Source organism: Bidens hawaiensis, unplaced genomic scaffold (assembly GCF_021521415.1).
Source record: "Bidens hawaiensis isolate Kalapana, Puna unplaced genomic scaffold, B.hawaiensis_p1.1 tig00014033_1, whole genome shotgun sequence".
NCBI lineage: Eukaryota > Viridiplantae > Streptophyta > Magnoliopsida > Asterales > Asteraceae > Bidens > Bidens hawaiensis.
The window spans coordinates 574,043-595,727 of NW_027492204.1; the positions used below are offsets into that span (position 1 = coordinate 574,043).

Genomic DNA, 21,685 nt, shown 5'->3' on the forward strand with positions numbered 1-21,685 from the left:
ATAATATGTTTTTATACCTTTATCATTACATTTTCTCTCTTCTTCACACACTATCCAACAACAATGAGTACTAAACGTTTAACTTTTCTCTTTTGTATGTTACGTTTACGTTTCTTTAAAGGCTCTTAAGGACACTAGTAAAGCAAGAGATCACCTTAATATATGCGATCATACACTTTGTAAAGCCATGAGGATTTGCTTTGTAATAAAAAGACTCAATAAAGATCGGAAAAAGATAGGAATTTATCTATTAATGATACAAAGGCAGTCTCAAATGTTTCCTTAGTTGTCTTAAATGGATAACAGGATATCTAACTATTCCGTAACATCCACCCTAATTATTATGTTATTTATATATGTTGGGAAACTAGTAAGACTCCAGTTTATGTGTTTACGTCATGAAGGCCTTTTATATTATATTGATGTATTTTAATCTCATACAATGATTGTTTTTATTAAATATTAATGTTTATTTCTAACGTCGATTTCAAAGTTTACTAATTTATAAAAGGTAAATCAGATTTCAAGTCGATCGTTATGTTTTATTAACTTTATGATTAACTAGTTGATTACAAATAAATCCTTAACGTATACAATTCCATAATGTTTGTTGATTAAGGGACGTGTTTATTTAAATTTCTAGTATACTTTGTAAATTAGTCAATTTTGGTATTAGTATAATTTATATATTTCTAATAACTAAATTTAACAATAACATTGCAATATAATATTATACCTTTATCATGCAACAAAATAATGGTGTATGATTGTTTGAAACAACTTGTAATTAAAAGTGGATCAAGATTTTTAGGAGATTGGTAATCTCATTATGCTTGGAAAAGAGTAGCATCAACAATTTCACAATATTTAAATCTATTAATGGATAAATCTTTATTGATTACATCATATTCATTTAGTTCTTTTTATGCATCCATCCACCCATCAAGTGGAAAATTATTAGCTTTTAGACAATTTTTTTAATTCATTATGGATATTTGGTGTCTTATATTGATATTATATGATGTCCATAATAGATAGTTATCCAGTACTCCCTATTATATGACGTTCATGTACAATTTTTCTGAAATTCATCCATCACTCCCACCAAGTTAAAGCTTAGCTTTATGTAAGTTGGATAACTAATAAGATTCAACTTGTGAGTTGTGACATGCATCTCTTCGTGGCTTATATTTATACATAAATCGAGAAAAATTTGTAACATAATAAGAAAATAAGAGCGAAAGATTTACGCAAGGAAAAGAATATGTTTATGTTATCACAAATTGCTATCATATTAGTTTTTCTTTAAAACAGTTTTGGTAGTTCCATACCGGAAAACTAGGTATCACCTACGCCTATATGCTCAAAAGGCATCGGTAATTATTGAAGAATCAACAACGGTTCCCCCCCCCCCCCCCAAAAAAAAAAGTAGTATTGGGATACCAAGCCCAACACAAGTACTAAAAGGAATTCTCCTTGACCCTTTAAGTTGTTAGTTCGTGATTGCTGTATTTTGTTTTACAAAAAAACACCGTCTAATTTTATTTATAGAGAACATGAGTTATATAATGTTGAAATTTAATAAAATTTAAAATTACTAGTAGATATTGTTGATCAATTCTTCATGAAAGTAACAGAAAACATGATAAATATTAAACATGTAAGCATGTATAGCATGAAGAGTAGTATCTATAACATAGAAGTATGTAGACGACATGTTTATCAGCTTTTGAGTTTTCCTTTACGGTTTCTATCGGTTTCTTGATAGAAACCGTGAGGGGGGGGGGGGGGGGTGATTTCGGTTTATGTGTTTGTGACGATTATGATATCAATCTTTATCTCTTTTTACATACATCTAAGGGGAAACTCTTTATTAGTTAACTAAGGATTATATTGTTCATTAACAAATACCAAATGAATATATATAAGGTATAGTTAATATTTTGATATATTATTATACAAATGATTATAATAGTCATATATAAATAAATACATATTATTGTATTTATTCTTACATTTCCGTTGGTGAATGATCAAAGCAATCATTGGTACGTGATGGTACACTATCGCTAAATAACCATTGGTAATGTGTTGGAAAAAGCATCTTAGATACGACCCGTAGATAGCATGGATAATATGTCGATGAGAGCTTCAATGGTGATCCCTCGTTAAGTGCTTGCTCATATTTTTCTCAAAAGTATGTTAGCTTTGACGCATACTTAGAGGTCCATAATTCGTCGGTGATCATTGTACTAGGTGATTTGTTAACCGTATTAGCAAAGTTCTTTACACACCATGTTTTCTTGACAAAGTTTTCTGACGTATAGGTTTGTTGTTGAAATTAATTACCAATATTTTGTCAATTCAGTTACTAATTACTAATATTATATTTTTTTTTTTTTTTTGGTCTGAGTTATGTTTGGGCTGAAAAGCTGGACATTGGATGCATTGGGCTTATAGCTGAGTTGCGGGAATAGTAGGCTAGTAGCTATGGTTTGTGCTTGTTGAGCTGATTCGATCGAAAACCGAACGGTTTGGACCTAAAACCGGTTTTCTGCACCTAGTGAGCCTATAAAAACTTTTAGTCTATCTATTCTAATAAAAGACTATCATTTTTACCACTTGTCAATACCATAGTTTTCCTCACCTTTTTTAAACAAATTTTCATATATGGTCCTTATTTTTTAAGTCATTTCAATTTATGACATTTAAATTATAGGTTTATTCAAACTAAATCCATTACTACATATAATAGGCATTCTTTATATGGATTGACAATAGACGATTAGTTAATTTTGGAGTGTTAATTAAAGTGTTTATTATGGTTTATATTCAAAATAATAAACAATAAACATTCGATTCATAATATGTGGAATAAGAACAATCAACTTGGACTAAATCCTGATAACGTCAGCGGCTAAGGTTTAACCTTTAATACCTAAAAATACATATGATTTTAAAACTAAAAGTTTTCGGGTTGACCCGAAACCTAGAATTCGGACCCAAGAACCAACCTGAATTACTTTGGTTCAAGTTCGGGTTAGTATTTTCTTGGGTTCGAGTTTCTCAGGTCGGGTTAGTTTGGGTTCATGTACGAGTTTTCTTGGGTTGGGTTTCATGTTACGGGTAAAAGTGACGGCCATACTTTCAATGATTATAAATAAGAATCAATTACTTTCACTTTATGGTTTTAATGTTATTATGTATTTTTCATTTTCCTGGCAATTACATTCATATGAAATAAACAAATCATTTTGTTATTTTCTAAATTTTCGGTTTTTATGTTGCTTAATTCTACAATTTTTAATTGTAAAATATAAAGTCAATTAAAAATTTGTCAAACACAGAATATTAATGACAACAAATTTACCATGATCAATCAATTTCAAATTGTAAAGATTCTAAGAATGATTATATCATCAAAGTTCAGATATATGATTTTTGGGATAATTATGTTTTTTTTTTTGATAAACATGAGCAAATGTTCTCAAATGACATCATATTAATTGATTAAAAGTTATGACATTTTATGTGTATGAATATTTTTTTATTAGTATCATGGATATATATTATCATTTATCTAGAGTTGGTATGTAATTGGGGAACCTTTTTTGTCACACGGACAACTATATACGGCTATATCAAGAGTTATAAGCAGACTTATATGCTACTTTATTAAGAGTTACAAGTAGACATAGACTAAAGATTTTGATTTTTATTAAACAATGTATACCTGCTAATACAATCACAAATGTAGTGTATAAGGAAGTTTTTACATATTTGTAACATATTTGTGTAATCTTAGTTATGTAATTTCTGTAATTTTAATTTAATTGTAATTGTATTAACAATATATGATCAATTTGTTGACTGTATTTCACTTAATGGTCAAAGTTTAAAATTTTCAACAATTACTCGTGTAATACACGGGCCTCAAACTAGTATATTCATATTTTGTTTAAAAGCAAAACGGTCTGGACTCTAGACGGCTACTAAGCTAGACCTATTTTTTCTAGCCTGCCTTAGGCCCAATAGGTAACTGATCCATTCCTAGATAAAGCTTTTTAAACATTTTTAAGCTCAAACAACCCCATTATTGAAAAAAAAAAGGAAAAAATAAAAACACCATGCAAATTTAATTTTGATTAAGTTCACTGTTAAGGTCGTTATATAAGTGATTAGAGAAGTAATAATATTAGGTGCATAAATCGGGTTTTTTAAATACCCGGTTCAGGGTATGACTGGTATTAGAAAATCGGGTATGACAATACCTGGGTAGGGTTCGGGTTCGGGTTCGGGTATTGTCTCTAAAAACCATACCTTATGCATTGGGTTCTGGTCGGGTATAAATATAAAACCGAGTATTCTAAAACCGGGTATTTGAATACACTATTTCTGGGTATTTTAAAAACCCTATTTTAGATCATTTTCTGGGTATTGAGCTTTTTTCTTGGTATTTTTCGGGTTTAGATTAAATTTTTTAAGGGGTTATGATTTTAGGGTATTTTTCAGGTTTTTTCGGGTATAGATCGGGTATTTGAAAAACCCGGTTTCGGGTATTGGAAAAACCCGGTTCCGGGTATGGAACTAGTTCCAGTTTTCGGGTATTATCAGGTATAAATCGGGTCCGATTCCGGGTACGAGTTTTGGTACTAAAGTGCATACACTATCGCTATCCCTGCCCTACGGGTGGGGCCGGGTACGACTTTGGGTATATAAAACACCTGTTCTGTTTTTCGAGTTCAGTTTCGTGTTCAGGTTTTTTTTTCGCACCTCTAGTTAATAATAGTCTAATAGATACTTCAAATTTTGGATGAGGAATTGGTGGATTGGGCCTGTTGAGGAGATGGGTTATGAATTTATGATTGTGGTGAGTGGTGAGGAGCCAAGCCACCATGTGAGACTTGGATTATAAGACGGTTTTGATGAGGAGTCCAATGTTAAGGGCTAAAGTTGGAATGTGATTTAACTATTAAGACTTAGCCACCATGTGATTTCACCTATCTTGTTTGATGGCTTAAAGTTGGTTAGGAGTTGTTATTTCTTATTTGGTGGTTAAGTCTATGTGATTTGTTAGGCTCTTCTTCTCCAGCTTTCAATTGGAGTTTCTTTTATATGTTATTGAAAGTTGTTTGTTGTTTAAAAAAAAATTAACTACGGAGTATAAGAAATAGGGATGTTGTTTTTACCGAAACATGGCCCAAATTAACACCAAACCAATCAAGATGGAACACAAAACCGAAAGATAGTATACAATTCGGTAATTAGGTTAAAAATATGTTTAATCACGTTAACCTGATTAACCTGCATTTACATAATAAAATGGCAATTATATGTTTACATACATAATCAATAAAAAATATATAATTTCTCCCATACATTTTGTTATCGTCGTATGTTGTATGCATGTGTGTGTGTCTATATATATATATATATGATTATTTATTTATTTAATTTTGAACATGACGATTTGACTTTTTTTAAGTTTATACATTTGGTTGATACGCTTTGGCTTTGGCTTTGTGCTTATTTATTTGACATTTCTAGTTAATATATGTGTTCATCGCATGGGTATGAACGAATGATCATACTTTAAGTTCTTATATTTCACATTTGTAATTATTATCAAATGAATATCATGCTAAGCTAAATTGTAAAGTATGCATTCCAACTTATACTTATAAACCCAAAGTCTGATTAACCCGTCCCGAATAAACCCGAAACCGATCAATCCAAATCTTATTTGGGTCGATATACGGTTTGAATTTCTATTGTATATAAATAATCCAACACGAAAAACCCAATTAACATACCCGAACAACACTCCTGCCCCTATTAAGAACTATCCATGTACTTAACTCTTTGTTAAACATATATATAAGGTAATATATAATATAAATATAGAAACGTGATCATTTTTTATCTTATTTATCGCAGTTGAATGTAAACCCTATGCGTTATGCTTTTGCTATATAAACAAAGGTTTCCAATCAAACATCTTCGATATGTTTGGGATTGAGTTTGAAAAGTGTTTATAGCTTTTCAAAAAACCATTTTGAAAAGCCATGATTTATGGGTTTTGGAAAACTATAAAAGGTTTTTTTGTGATTGCCAAACACCATTTAACTTATTGACTTTTTGAAAAAGTCAATAAGATGTTTTTAAACTCAATCCCAAACATGAGCCTCTCAGTTTCATTATTATTAGGTAACATTGTGGTTATTATTATTCTTTTTTGAATTGAAGTGTTTTTTTTTTATTTATTTTGTATTGTTTTCCTAGATTTGCTTTGAAGACTGACTATGTTTGTAATGGCTTATTGCCTACATGCTACATGCTACATGATGCCATTATTTGCAATATACTTGCTCGGTTTCCCTTAAAGCTCTTACTACGGTTGATGTGTGTATCCACACATGACACATTGGAACCGCATGCTTAGAGAACCAAGCTTTATGAAGTTTAGATTACGTAAAAAAATCATTCTCCCCCTAAATCAAACTTTGGAACTCATAGAAGGCAATGACAACACACTTGTTAATTCAATAGTCAGTCGTCGTTACCCTGCAGATTTCGACACCAATTGTTTAAAGGACGGTTGAAATGTGATGTCTACAATTTCAAAGAGGGTTTGTCGAGCACTATAGAATACAACAATACTCCCATTTTTAATTTTGAGAATGATGTAGTTACATACGATGAATCATATTGGAGGATGCCTTTGTGCACTTAGTCGGGGAACCTTGTGGGTTATGAAGGAACACAACCAATGGTCTAAAACATATTTGTTTAAATTACGTGTACTTGATACCACCTACAGTTTATGCCTCTTTGTATTTTGGATAGTGGAAGAATTCTAATGATGATCGGGAGCCCCTCAAAGGACCTCATTGTCTACGATCCAACCACAAAGTTGTATAACAAACTCAGCTTTTCACTTGAAGACAATTATGATTCAAGGATGCATGTTTTGGAGTATACCGAGAGTCTGGTTTCACCTTCAGATGTCACGCCACATGCTTTGCGACCAGAAGAAAGGTAGATTTAATTAAGAAATAATGTTCCCTTTGAATCCAAGTTTGATCTTTTGTTTTGTTATGTTATGGTTACATCCTTTCATTTTGCATGTTGGCTTTGCAACTAATGTGTTTTCTTATTTTTTTAATCTAGAATGTAAGTTTTTTCGATTATTAATTGTACCTCAGCATGCATGTCTTGTAATCTGATTGGGCAGCGTACTATAAACAGCTTTTCGAATCAACGCAAAAATCAATCGCACCAAAAGAATCCAAATTACATGCCTATGATTAGCACTTGTTTACACGTTTTAACATAGATATCATTCAGCAAGTAGGATTACAACTTGTTAACTCGATGTGAAACATAAGTGCTTGATTAGTTATGTAAATCCTACAACTTGGTTTTTCCCTAACTAAATGATGGAATTAACAACTACATAATATACTATATATAATCCGTAAGTCATTTATACAACTAAAAAAAATCACCAGTGTCACAAACTGTCACAATAATAATAATTTAAGTGCCGAATATAAGTATTATGCATCAATATTAAACAAAGATTCCGGGAAAAAGACTAGCCCATGAGAGAGAGAAGAGAAAAACATAATTTCATCTGTTGTAGCCCAATTAATTTTTACGTTAAAGCCCATCTATTTAAGTATTTTTAACTAGCACTAGTATTAGTTTGAGCCCATCTACTAATTCGTTTGGCCCAATTAACTTAAAATTTGTTGCTAGTCGTTAGTTGTTTTAAGTTTTAACTTAAGTGTATAACTCGACAATATTAATTCCATCTTATTAGTTCTCTTTCCCTTGACATAAATCACTTTGATGTTTTTCTCACGGTAAAGAAATAACCCATAACCCAGTCACGTTTAAAACCACGTAACTCAGACAAGCCCGTGCACGGCTCCTAGGTCTTACTTGTCAAACCCAAACCAATCATACCTGTTTAGAATACAATATGTTCAGGTTCCCTCCTTCCCATGTTTACAAACCGCACACATTGATTCCAATACTAACAAACGGCTCTAGAACATGAAAGACCCGCCTAGGACCCGTACCTATTATTAATTAACACCAACTATATTTAAATATTAAATTCTAATATTGCATATGTATTGTCCTTTCCACAATCATCATTATTATATTTTATTTAAAGAGGGGTAGGTTGAACTTTGAAGAGAAAATTCAACTTCAATTTCTATACTACAACACAAACACCTACCTACCCCCAACCAAAATTACAAATCTACCCTTCCACGTGGACTTAAAAACACCACCCACCCTTACTTAAACACACCAAACTCCTTCACAAACACACCCACCCCACCCAAAATTACCAAACTACCCTCACCACCGATCAAATGGTCACACCTATTCTCCTCGCCGCCGTACTCCTCCCAATAATATTCTACCTCCTCCAGAACATTTACACCCGGCTGAGATTCAAACTCCCGCCGGGCCCACGGCCACTACCGATCGTGGGCAACTTCTACGACGTGAAGCCCGTCAAGTTCCGGTGCTACGCCGAATGGGCCAGAACGTACGGGCCCATACTGTCGGTGTACCTGGACTCGAAACTGAACGTGATAGTGAGCAGCTCGGAGTTGGCTAAGGAGGTGTTGAAGGAGAATGATCAGCTGCTGGCGGATCGGCATAGGAGCCGTTCAGCGAATTCGTTTAGTAGAGGTGGACAGGATCTGATATGGGCTGATTATGGGCCCCATTATGTGAAGGTCAGGAAGGTGTGTAATCTGGAGCTGTTTTCGCCTAAGAAGTTGGAGGCCTTGAGGCCCATTAGAGAAGATGAGGTTACGGCTATGGTTGAATCTATTTTTAAAGATTCGAATGGTATGATCTATTCTAGATCTCTCTTATCTTATCTAATAATATTTATTTATTTATTATTATTATTTATGACAAGTGATCTAGTATTGTGTTTTTGGGGTGCGTGCCTAAAATGATTTTCATTTTTTATTTATGTATTTTATGTTTATTTTTGACAAATATGTTGTTTCATTAATATTTTAATTAGTTAAATATTAATGAAGACCCTAGTTAAATTTCCATTTATAGTATTTTGGTAGGGTATGGCTGGCTCAATGAAGTAAGACCGGATCTATGTGATCTCTCGATCTTGATCCTATGGCTATGTGTAGTGGAGGGCTACAAAATGGCGCGTTTTGCTCCATGTGGAGCAAAGTGTGTGTTTTTGTTTTTGGATGTAATGGTGTTGTTGCCCCATATATATATATATATATAAATCACACACACCTATATATAATAATATTAAACACAAACACAACATGCGACAAATAGTTGTCACCCCCCATAATTCGCCTGGGGCGGTGTTCGCGGTCCATTTCACCCCCTACACTTGGCTAGTTTTGATTTTACCACCGGTGGGCCTTCAGACGGGCGGGTTTTCCATGAAACCGGAGATAACTTGGAGGCGCTGGTTAGCAAGCCCGGCTATAAGGGAGGGCCGGGTGGTCGACGGACCCCGGCCCGACACCCCGATAGGTCCGGATTTTTTTAAAAAAAATGAATGTATATATATTTATGAAAAACAATATGTATATATAATGTTTAAGCTTAATTACACAACCACTAATTTGGTTTAGTGGCAAATATGTGTGACTTTTAACCAAGAGGTTTTGGGTTCTAACCTCACTTGAGACATTTTATTCTATTTTTATATAAAAAAAGTCTTTGACACAACCAAATCATAAGGCCCAAAAAATTAAAGATTATTTAAAAATTAAATTGTTTAAACCCAACGATATACCTCTTTTTAATAAGGTCCAAAAAAAATTTCGCCTTCGGCCCAAAAATTTTTACGCGTTTTCGGAGCCGGGCCTGCTGGTTAGGCTAGTTGGCAGTGGCCTTTTGCCGTGGGGTCATCTCGTATGTAGTACCTAGTCAATTCTCTGCTTGTTGGTGTTCAAAAGAAAAAAGAACATAATTTGGTATATCGGTACAATGCTGGCACTCGCTGTAGCAACCGAACATAAAACCCAAAATAAATAAAGTCGTAATATGACAAAAGACAAAACGAATGACTTGTATTATGTTTTTTAGTTACGGTGTGAGTTTTCAAGGTTACGTTTTGATGTGCCCAAAAAACCGAACATGTATAGGTTTCTAAATTTTTTTTTATCCAAGTTTATATATCGATACCTACCGAGTTCTCACCATGTGCCATGACGGCCAGGTTGATTGCAACTAGTTATTATTTTGACTAGATTTGATTTAGATCTTCTAACATTTTGGATTATTTTACTTTTTCTATATAATTAAACTATAAATTATGTAACACCAAATGTGTGTGAAATCTTTATTGCTGTATATAGACTGAACTATATAAAGTTTATTTTATTTATAAATTATATAAAAAAGCAGTAGTGTGGTTAGGTAATATGGTGCCAAAAGTGTACCTACCAACCCTTTTAGACACCTGTAGCAGCCGTAAAGGAAAAAATAAAAATATGAAGTGATTTTTTTTTAAAAAAAAGTGAAAAACGATTTTGTATCATGTATTTGTTTTTAAATAACGACTCGAGTGAAGCTTGGAATCGAGCTCTTTTAAGCTTTTCTTGATTTGAGCTTTTAATGAACCAATCTCGAGTGGTTTAAAAACAGCTTGGCTCTTTTTCAATATGATGATTGATGAAATGGATTAAAATATATTGTTAGATATTTATTCAAGACAGCATTATTTTTATTGAAATTATTTTCTTTTAGCATATTTTTAACAAAAGCTGATAAATTATCCAATTTTAACTGCAGAAAACAGAGGAAAAGCCTTGGTAATGAGGGGTTATTTAGGATCAGTTGCATTCAACAACATTACAAGATTGACATTTGGGAAAAGATTTGTGAATCCGGAAGGTGAAATGGATGAACAAGGAAAAGAATTCAAAGGCATTGTATCAAACGGGATTAAAATCGGTGCAAAGGTTTTCCTGGCCGAAAATATTCCATGGTTAAGTTGGTTCTTCGCCGGTGAAAATGATATTCTTTTGAAGCATGAACAACGAAGAGACCGACTCACGAAAGCCATCATGGCGGAACATGATCTTGCACGTAAGAAAACTGGCGGGGCCCAAGAGCATTTCATCGATGCGTTGCATTCACTTCAACAGAAGTATGATCTTAGTGACGACACAATTATTGGTCTTCTTTGGGTATGTAGTTTTTATCTAGTTCTTTCAAGTTTTAAACTTTCACGGGTCAGGTTGGCCGGATGGGTAACTTGTTGTAAATAGGGGCTTGCATGAATACGAAATAGCCAAACCGAAATTAGTTTCAAATGTGTAATAATCAAATAATCATTTAATAAAAAAAATAGCCCAAAGTTTTATGCCTAAATTCATTATTTCGGGCTCTTTTTTGGCCCAAATGGTAAAAACCGAAACGGACCGAACCCATTTTAAAAATTGAAAACCAGAAAAACCAAAACCGAGCAGTTTTCAAAAACCGATTTTTTGGTTATTGGTTCGGTTTGAGTAAAAAAACTGACCCAAAACTGACGCAAACCGATCCATGCACACACCCGTAGTTGCAAGGGGTCAAAAAGATTTTGTATGGTCAACTCGGTCAAATTTGGTTTGACCCATTTGAGATAGAACATAATCTAGTTTTCATGATCTTTTTGTCGAGCGTTTGACTAAATTAAATTATCTATTGATCGGGTTTGAACAGGACATGATCACCGCGGGAATGGACACAACTTCTATCTCAGCGGAATGGGCAATGGCTGAACTGGTTAAGAACCCGCGAGTTCAAAAGAAGGCTCAAGAAGAGCTGGACCGGGTCGTCGGGACAGACAGGATAATGTCAGAAAGCGACATCTCGAAACTCCCTTACCTCCAATCGATAGCCAAAGAAGCCTTACGGTTGCACCCACCGACCCCACTAATGCTACCACACAAGGCGAATTCAAATGTGAAACTCGGCAGGTATGATGTCCCGAAAGGCGGTATAGTCCATGTGAACGTGTGGGCCATAGCCCGTGACCCGGCCATCTGGAAGAACCCGGATGAGTTCTGGCCCGAACGGTTCTTTGAGGAGGATGTGGATGTTAAGGGTCATGACTTCCGACTACTGCCCTTTGGGGCGGGCAGACGGGTCTGCCCGGGTGCACAGCTGGCTATAAACTTGGTCACATCTATGTTGGGCCATCTTTTGCATCATTTTGAGTGGACCCCACTGGCAGGTGTGAAGCCCGAAGAAGTGGATTTGACTGAGAACCCGGGAATGGTGACTTACATGCGGACCCCACTTCAGGCCGTGGCTACACCTCGATTACCAAACAACTTGTATAAGCGTGTTCCGGTTTGATAGTTGTGCTGAACTATTTTGTAGTGTTCTTGCATTTTGTAATGGGTTTATGTTACTGGGCTTGGATTTGAGCTCACTTTTGGTTGGTTTTGATATTTGTTATATTGAATTATTGAAAGTGATATGAAGGTTATTAATTAAGGTATTAAGTGAGCAAATGTAACGATAATTAACTTATGTATCTAGTTGTGTAATGTCATATTTGGATACTTTTTTTAAAAGTTTAGGGTATCTTATCATTTTATAGCATTCAGGTTACCTTACTAAGCTTATATAAAGGTTTCTTTATATGTTAGTGATTTTTTATGAATGCCGAAACATTAGGAAAAAATCCAATGTTACGGCATTCATACGAAAATCACTAGCATATAAAAAACCTTTATATGAGCTTATGGTTGTACAAATGAACGTTTAACAACACGAAAACGAACTCCCCTCACCATGAGCATATATGTATGCAATCTTTTTTGTCTATCTGATTTAATAAATTTCTTACTTTATATCGCTAAAATGACATTCCAGAGCATAGTAGTTCAATTCCTTTATCGGTTTCTATACAAGTCGATTTAGGTATTCCAGTAATTTCGGCCTACGGAATGCAGTGGTTTGTGCACATGCTGAATTCCTGCTCACCATGAGAGGGGGCTCCACTAGTTTAATTTATGTTTTTTTATAACGGTGGAGTTTTATAAAGCGCTGACTAGTAAATCGAACATGTGCAACAATAAAACAATTACATGAACAAAAAGAGAATTTTGCAACTACTCTATCCAAGTTATTTTACACTTATTATTTCTAGCGAAATGCATTAAGAAATTTATATATCTATACTATATATAATGTATGAAAGAAGGGCAAATTAAGACACCTTAATTTTAATGGATTTACAAATTTTAATGCATAATATACACCTTATATGGCATGTAAGAGAGGGACAAATTTGTCCATTAAAAATATGTCTTGAAATAGTTACAACATTGCCCAATCAACTTTAAGCAACTTTTGTAAATTTAAGAAAAATAGTACTACTTTGGACATTTATCTTTGCCTATATATTCATTTTAATTTTAATTGTAAATAACTTCTCACTAACGATTTTCCAACGGCCATAACTTTTACATACGTTAATATTTTTATAAAAAATTGCACCATAAAAATGAGCATTTTATTGTCTTTAATTTGATAATGATATTGCTATAATTTTTTAAATAAAAAAATTAACATATTACATATGGGTGTTACAATTCGGTTTTAACGGTTTCTAAGTTATATCGTGAGCCAAGCTGTTGGTTCGATTTTTTGTCATTGAGAACTGAAATTGAACCGTAGAAACTTTAAACTTAATCGTTACTAATGGTTTGGTTTCATGCATTGAGCTTCAATATTAAGTTTACCGTCGAGTCCGGTTTTATATGTCAATTTTCTGTATAAACCATAAACCAAACCGGTTGCTATGATTTAAACATTCGGAAACCGGCTGACCAAAAGTGATGATTGGTTCAAACCTTTTCACGGTTTCAAACGAACCTTGAACATCCACAATTATTACATGATTACTATAATTTTCGTTCATCGCCGCATCGCGCGGGCACCCGTCTAGTACTATATATAATGTATGAAAGGAGGGCAAATTAAGACGCTTGTTTTTAAGGGATTTACAAATGTTTAAACACATGGTACAAGCTAAAATGAGGACAAAGTAGTCATTATAATATAAAATATCACTATTTTCTATTTTCTTCAAAATAGTTACAACTTTTCTCCTTCAACTTTAATCAACTTATATAAATTTAAAAAAAAGTTATAAATTTGGTCCTTCATCTTTTAACTATCTATTCTTTATAATTTCATTTTTAACCCAAATACCCCCACGATTTTTAAATGGTCATAACTTTTTCGTACGTTAATATTTAAAAAAAAAATTGCATCATAAAAACGAACATTTATTTCTCTTTAATTTGAGTATGATATTGTCATAGTTTTTTTTCGGTTAAAAAAATAAAATTTTACATATATGCATTTCCCATCCGGTTTTGATGATTTTAAATTAAACCATGAGCCAAGCCATTATTCATGGTTTCTGGTCACCAAAAACTGAAACTAGACCGTTGATAATAGAAACCCAACAAAACCAAACCATTAACGATGGTTAGGTTTCGTTTTCGTTTGTACTTTTATGTTAAATTGAGTTTAAAATAAGAACTATGAATTTACTTATAACAATAAATTGTTTCACGGTTACAACGAAACAACAAGCACCCATAAATCTACATGATTACCAAGGTATGTATTCCTCGCAGCATCGCGCGGGCACCCATCTAGTATAAGGTAATAAGTATCAGAAACTGACTTAATATGGAAAACAAACAAACAAAAAGATTTAATACGCTAAACTAAGTATAATAATGTTTTAAAAACCGGTTTAAACCGGCCGGTTCAACCGGTTGAACCGGATTTCGGTTAACAGACCGGTATTTGGTACCCGGTACATTCGAGCGGTTTTAAGGATTATCAAACCGGCCGGTATTCATAAAAAACCGGTTCATACCGTTAAACCGGTTTAAAGGCCCATAGGATTTTTATGTATTTCAGGCCCAATTTTTTTAACAATTACCATTAACCTAGCTAGGGTGTACACGGACCGGACGGACACGGACGAGACCTTGTTCGTGTCCGTCCGTTAAGCTTTTGACGGACAAACGGACGGCTCACGAACACTCTACCGAACGAAATTTTGTGTCCGTGTCCGTCCACTAAGAAATTGAGTTTGTCCGTGTCCGTCCATGTCCGTCCATTAATATTGTAAATGGACGTTAACAGACACTAATGGACAAACGGACACTAATAGACTCTAATGGACAAACGAACGCATGAACATTAATGGACACTAATGAACATTAATTGACAAACAAACATATAAACATTAATGGACACTAATAAACAATGAACACTAATACTTTCATTAACGACGAACATACACAAACCTGTCCTTACGGACGTAACCGAACGGACATTACCGGACGTAATCAAACGGACGTTCACGGACACTATTGAACGAACCTGTCCTTTGTCCGTGTTCGTCCATTAAGCTTACCAAACGAAACTTTTTTGTCCATGTCCGGTTCGTTTATTAAACGGACAAACGCAAACGAACTTCTTGCCGAACGGACAAACGGACGTCCACCAACATTTACAGAACGATATTTCACTTTAATTTCTCATCACTCAAAGGAATAGCCTCACCACCGGACGGTTCTGGAATTCTAGTAGAAACTTGTTGACCATGATCCTTCATTTGACCATGATTACATCCATGTCACAAGATTATTATTATTATTATTATTATTATTATTATTATTATTATTGCATATATGATGTGTGTTAATGGTTTAAAATTGGTTATTATAATAATCTTGTATCTATTGAGATTCATAGTTGATTATATTTGGCTTTATTTATCATATTAATATAGTAGTTAATTGATTACACATGGTGAATTTCGTCTTCTAAGCGATCGTGAACTTGATGCATACAACACTCCAATGGTATAAACCTATTGCGCGCATTTATTTAAAAAAACTTTGTTTAAAATCAAGTGCTTTGATATTGTGTTTTGAATATGGATTAACTTTGGATAATATTTTATATGGAATCATGTATTTTTTTGTTTTGTTTTTTTAGCTAAAGTTGCATTTATATGAATTTATAGGGTAAACTATACAACCCGGTTGAACCTCCCGGTACAACCCGGTTCAACCGATTGTACCGTTTTTTAATCGAATCCGGTATGCATAAAATACCCGTTTTTAAAACATTATTATTCATACATGGGATCACTAGGGATGAGCTCATCCGGGATTATACCGGTACTGATCCCGAAAATCCCAAATATTTGGTACCGGTACAGTACCGAAATGTTCGGTTTGATACGGTATCGGTTCGGTACCGGTTTTTCGTGCAAAGAGAAATACCGGTACGAAAACTCAAAACTTGGTACTGATTCGGTACTAATGGTACCGATTCGGTACCACCGAAAATGCTCATCCCTAATCACTAGTAACCTTTTCTTTTTCCCTTAGTTGTCTCGAGTGCGTCTTTACGACACTTTGCCTCATATGCCGGAATTAGTCTGCACTAAATATTACAAAAGATGATTCTAAACTCATGTGTGATGACTTTTTTCTAAAAGAAATCAAGTAAATGACACGAGTGGAATACGCAAAATTGGCTCACTCAGATGTTAGATGTTGCTATATAGACTAATAGTCCTTCGATGGTTCGTTCATGTAAGTTCTTCAAATAATCAAAAATTTCTAAATCTTATTGATTTTTAGCATTCTAATTTTTATTTCTTTATTTTTTGTGAATATGAGGTGTCAAAGGCGGTTTAGTTTTTATATTGGAACATTCATGTTTAACGCATTGAGTTGTACGTTGATCGATTTATCATTGATTTGTATGTTGATCGATTTATCGACAAGAATATGTAAGCCTTGTGTGTTCTTTATATAATTAACCATGACTTTAATGTTCATATGTTTAAATAGGTTAAAGAGATGCAACTTGTTGTCCGTTTACATGCATATCTACTTTAATTAGATTATTTTATTTGTTTTAATGGAAAAGTGCTTAACAATAGTTGCATGATTAAATTATTTTCTAATTTCTTTGGCTTCTTTATCTCTTGCTATCAAATTTGAAGAGACGTATCCCCCCTCATTATTGCATGATGACAATCTAGAAAATAATGATTCAAAACACGTATTTTGCTTACTTTTATTGACATACTTCAATATGTTGAATTATTGTAGATTATAGATTATTTATATATTGATCATGTGTCACTACCATGAACGAACTCAGATAAGTGATGAAGCTTGGACCGGGGGGGGGGGGGTTGGTCGTGCTCAAAATCTCTAGACAAAAACAAATAAATTTACACTCCAATCAAATACCTTGCTTTATTTATTATCTTTACAAACAATAAAGAGTCTGTGCTATAAATGTTTCAATTTATATTGGAAAATCTACAATCCTGCGTTGTCTCGAGCGCGTCTTTACAACACTTTGACTACTATATCGATCATCCAAATGGTACTTGGGAGACATGTGATTTTCTTCATGTGATTAAGGGTGGGACATGCATCTAACCTCTTGTTTGATGATTAGTTTTAAAAAGAAATCAAGTACATAACATGAGTGGAATACACAAAATTGACTCGATTAGATGTTGCTAAATTGACTCGATTAGATGTTGCTAATTATAGACTAAAAGGCATTCAAGGGTTCGTTCATGTAAGTTCTTCAAACATTCCAAGTTATCTAAATTTGGTTGATTTTGAGTATTCTAATTGTTATTTTTTTGTGAATATGTAGCGTCAATGTCAAAGGCAGGTTAATTATAGTATCGGAATAGTGTTTAACGCTTTGAATTATGTTGATCAGTTTATCGACAAGAACAATTTTCATGTAAGCCTTGTGTTTTCTTCATATATATAGTTACCATGATTTTGATGTTTTGATGCTTAAATATTAGGGTTTGCCGTGAATGTTGTTAAAATTAACATTTATTTTCTTAATTGTTTGGAACGACGACTCTCTTGTGCATGTATTAGGTTAAACATTCTTTAAACTTGGAGAGTCTCGTTGCCTCACTTATGCCAGACTATGTTGTCTTAATCGGACCCACACTGGCTTTCAGAGTTTGACTTGGGTATTCCCCCAAGAAACTATATCGCCGGCTGCCACTTAACAGTCGAAACTCTCTGACTTAACACACGATGGAACGAAATTCCCCGTGTGCCCTCGGGGACACAGTGGGACAAAAAAGGGTAGAATAGTTGCATCAGGAAATTGTTTTCTTTGGCTCCCATGTCCCTTGCTATAAATTTGGGGAGATGTCCTGCCTCGTTGCATGAAATTTGGGTGACAATCTCTTTTGATTAATTACATCTTTTTTTAAATACATTTTAGTTTTCACATAAAAATAAATACAGGGTAAAATGTGATACAAATGAAATTAACCTATTAAGTGTACAAATAACTTAGTATTTATTATGACTATATAGTTTTAAACTAGTTCTACACTTAAAAAATGAATTAGAGTATTATCTAGTTTAAAAACTGTGGCGAAGTAATTATAATAATTACTCTAGCACTAAATATATTTGGATGAATTATGATCACACATCAAAAGAAGGTAAAAATATACCATGATTTTTCAAAAGAAAACATAACTAGCATTTATGCATGTTTATTTTAATTGGAGGTATATGTCTCCAAAAGTTCTAGTTCAATACATATATGTCATTATCCTTATCACATAATTACATAATCACAAACCACGTTGAGTTTATAGCGAAGAATAAATAGGTACACCCAATAAGCTGATTCCTGCATCCGCAATAAAAATATTACCTGTCACGTAATATGATGAGTCATGGATTAAATACCTAACCAACGACGTCAAGGCTGGGTTGGTAGTGCCAAATTCTCTTAACGGCGCTCCTTTTAAAGCTATACTTTCTAACCACTTCTTTTGCATAAGTCCCTCCGTAATCTCAGATTTGAAAAGGCCGGAAAATATAGAGTTTACCCTAATTCCGTGTTTTCCAAGTTCCATTGCCATTACCTGCAACAAGAACAAGTCATTGATTAAACTCCTAATCTTATATCACATGCTCAGATCATGCATAATAATAGTAAGAACATCAATAATAATAATAATAATTTAAACTTTATATATGTCAAGCTTTGTAAGTATCCGTCGTGATTGTAAAGTTTGGAGGATGAACTCTTGTAGTAGTATCAATGGTGGATTTTGAAGAAGCATACGCAATAGCTCGTGGACTATATGCACGTTGAAGACCAACAATCGAAGATATGTTGATTACAGATCCAACGTGATTAAAAGCACACATTTGAAGGCAAACATACTTTGAGACCAACCATGATCCTTTTACATTTGTCCTAAAGGTCTTATCCCAATCTTCTTCTGACCAATCCAATGGATTTTGTACGGGACCTAGATATATAACATAACATCATAAACTCAGTGAACATATAAACATGCGTGTGTGTGTGCATATCTGATTCAAGTTAGAACCTTTAAATTGTTTAAATGTTTATAAGTTGTTTAATTCACTCTTTTTTGTTACAATATTTGTGAATTATTATGAGTGATGGTGTGTTCATTCACTGAGAAATACACTATTGATTGTGAAACAATTAAAATATAATAGTTTATTCACTCGCTAGCAGAAACATGTATTTATAATCAAATTGTAACAGCAAGGCCCTCGTACTACGAATATTGTTTGCTTTGCTATTGATGGATTGCCTATCTAGAAGCTCACGAATTTGTTTTGGGTTGCCCAATCAGACTTACCAAGATGTCACTCATTCCGGTAATACTTGTCTATTTCCACTTGAGCTTACTTAATTGTGGAGTTTTCATCTACTCCACAACCAGCTAAGCCCAAGATGCGTTGGTTATTTAAGATGCAAAGCATTTATTATGAATAAGAATCTCTCATGTCCACGACTGATGTGAGATTTTTCAGGGTGTTATATTAAAATTTTCATGAGGAGACTTTTACTCGACATGTTGCCGACTCGGGTGAATCTTTGTAATAAAGGTACTAATTTACAATGCATGTGTATTGTACTAATGAGATAGAAACAATGGAACAATTATTTGGTACTGTTATATTGCTTCCTGGGCTTGGAGATCGATTATGGTACGGCAAAACAAAAACATAGACGGTCACATGGTGATGAAGCCTACCAATATGGTACGTCAACTTGGTTAGATTCGTTAAAAATCTCCAAAACTAAAAAATAGGTGGTGTAAGGTATTATTTACATGTTCTGGTGGATGATTTGAAAGACTCGAAAGTTTTGATTTGATTTCACATTAATCTTTTTATGTGGACAGTTAGCCGAAACAGTAAAATCAATTTCTCTTGGGTCACATGGTTAAATAACCCTATTCTTTATAACGTAATGTTCAACTTGTGTGGTCAACATTTTCTAGCCATCATGATTTTGTAAAAATCTTTTGGAGTTAAAAAAAATTGTTTTGTTTTCGGTACATTAACAATCTATAGATTTAAATACAATCTATAACAACGGTAACAAAAGTATATGACAAATACTAGTAAGTAGTAATAATGATAATAAGATATATATTTTTTACTTGAAACAACAACTAAAAACATAATAAAACAGTTAAAAAAAGTCAAGAATGCTATATAATATAGTGAAATTAGCTTCTATTCCATTTTACACTTTTGTTATTCACGAAGATTTATATATTTGTCTTAATAGCTAAATACAAACCCTTTTTATTATATCATATAGATGATGACTGAAAATACCTGTAATACTGGCATTATTGATTAAAATATCAATACGGCCAAAAGCATCCCACGCCTTTCTCACTGATGCTTCAATGGTCTGACCATCGGCACTAACATCAAGCTCCACCGATACTGCCACTACACGGTTGTTTCCACCTTCATTTTTGTTCTTCCACAAATCCAAATTGTTAATTTCATTGCATAGAACCTTTAAGCGGTCCAATCGGCGAGCGGAGGCAATGATCCTGCAACCGGATTTGGCTAAGTCCATACAAAACTCCCAGCCGAGCCCAGAAGATGCGCCGGTAACCATCACGATCTTGCCATTGAGGTCTAGACACGGTTCCATTTCAAAGGTGGCTATACAGTTTATAACTAGATTTTCAAAGTATTATATAAACTAGCAACATAAAGAGAACGTAGTGTTAATTTGACCATAACATCAAGTTGATTTAGTTTTCATTTTGTTACTACTAAAAGCAAATACTGTGGCATAGTATCTTATTGTATTTAGAAAAAGGCCTACGGTATGTGATAGAATGTGATATTTTGATAATAATCAATAATGTTGTGTGCCCTTCATTCATTCATTCAGAATAATTTATACAAATACATTTTCATACCCCCACATTCTAGGGATAAGCAAATGATAAGGGATATTGATACCGTACACGAGCATTTTGGCACCGTTACAGGTACCAAACCCACCCCAGTCGGACATCACGCCACGACGCTACCCATCTGTCCGCTCTATTGCCACCTCCTCCAGGCATCGGGAAGTTGCCCATGTTGTGGGTGCTCTTATATATACGAGGTTTCAGACTGTAACATCAGTGTAACCACTATAAATTTTTGTTCTTATAGATTTCTTTTCTACTTTATTTACAACCAATGTTGCAACAATCCTGACTAAACGTCGATTAATCGCTAGTCCCCACTTCATTAATTAAATTTGG

At 33.8% G+C, this 21,685-nt stretch overlaps 2 protein-coding genes across 2 annotated transcripts; one reads left to right on the forward strand and one right to left on the reverse strand.

The window, feature by feature from the left end:
- The first annotated feature begins 8,350 nt into the window (after nucleotides 1-8,350).
- On the forward strand, nucleotides 8,351-12,511 carry LOC143545757 (cytochrome P450 98A2-like). The gene is made up of 3 exons (XM_077037583.1): nucleotides 8,351-8,877; nucleotides 10,816-11,213; nucleotides 11,731-12,511. The coding sequence occupies exons 1-3, from the start codon at nucleotides 8,391-8,393 to the stop codon at nucleotides 12,367-12,369; spliced, it is 1,524 nt and encodes a 507-aa protein (XP_076893698.1). The 5' UTR covers nucleotides 8,351-8,390; the 3' UTR covers nucleotides 12,370-12,511.
- Nucleotides 12,512-18,721: 6,210 nt separating this feature from the next.
- Nucleotides 18,722-21,078, reverse strand: LOC143545723 (uncharacterized). Its single transcript, XM_077037553.1, has 3 exons — nucleotides 20,748-21,078; nucleotides 19,164-19,393; nucleotides 18,722-19,000 (listed from the first exon to the last, which is right to left on the reverse strand). The coding sequence occupies exons 1-3, from the start codon at nucleotides 21,076-21,078 to the stop codon at nucleotides 18,722-18,724; spliced, it is 840 nt and encodes a 279-aa protein (XP_076893668.1).
- Between the last annotated feature and the right edge of the window lie 607 nt (nucleotides 21,079-21,685).

Excerpts from the sequence above, each read along its gene's own strand:
- LOC143545757 (XM_077037583.1), top strand. The coding sequence starts at position 8,391 with ATGGTCACACCTATTCTCCTCGCCGCCGTACTCCTCCCAATAATATTC. Across the intron at positions 8,878-10,815 it reads TATTTTTAAAGATTCGAATG|AAAACAGAGGAAAAGCCTTG; the intron begins GTATGATCTATT and ends TTTTAACTGCAG. Across the intron at positions 11,214-11,730 it reads CAATTATTGGTCTTCTTTGG|GACATGATCACCGCGGGAAT; the intron begins GTATGTAGTTTT and ends GGGTTTGAACAG.
- LOC143545723 (XM_077037553.1), bottom strand. The coding sequence starts at position 21,078 with ATGGAACCGTGTCTAGACCTCAATGGCAAGATCGTGATGGTTACCGGC. Across the intron at positions 19,394-20,747 it reads CAATAATGCCAGTATTACAG|GTCCCGTACAAAATCCATTG; the intron begins GTATTTTCAGTC and ends TTATATATCTAG. Across the intron at positions 19,001-19,163 it reads CCATTGATACTACTACAAGA|GTAATGGCAATGGAACTTGG; the intron begins GTTCATCCTCCA and ends TTCTTGTTGCAG.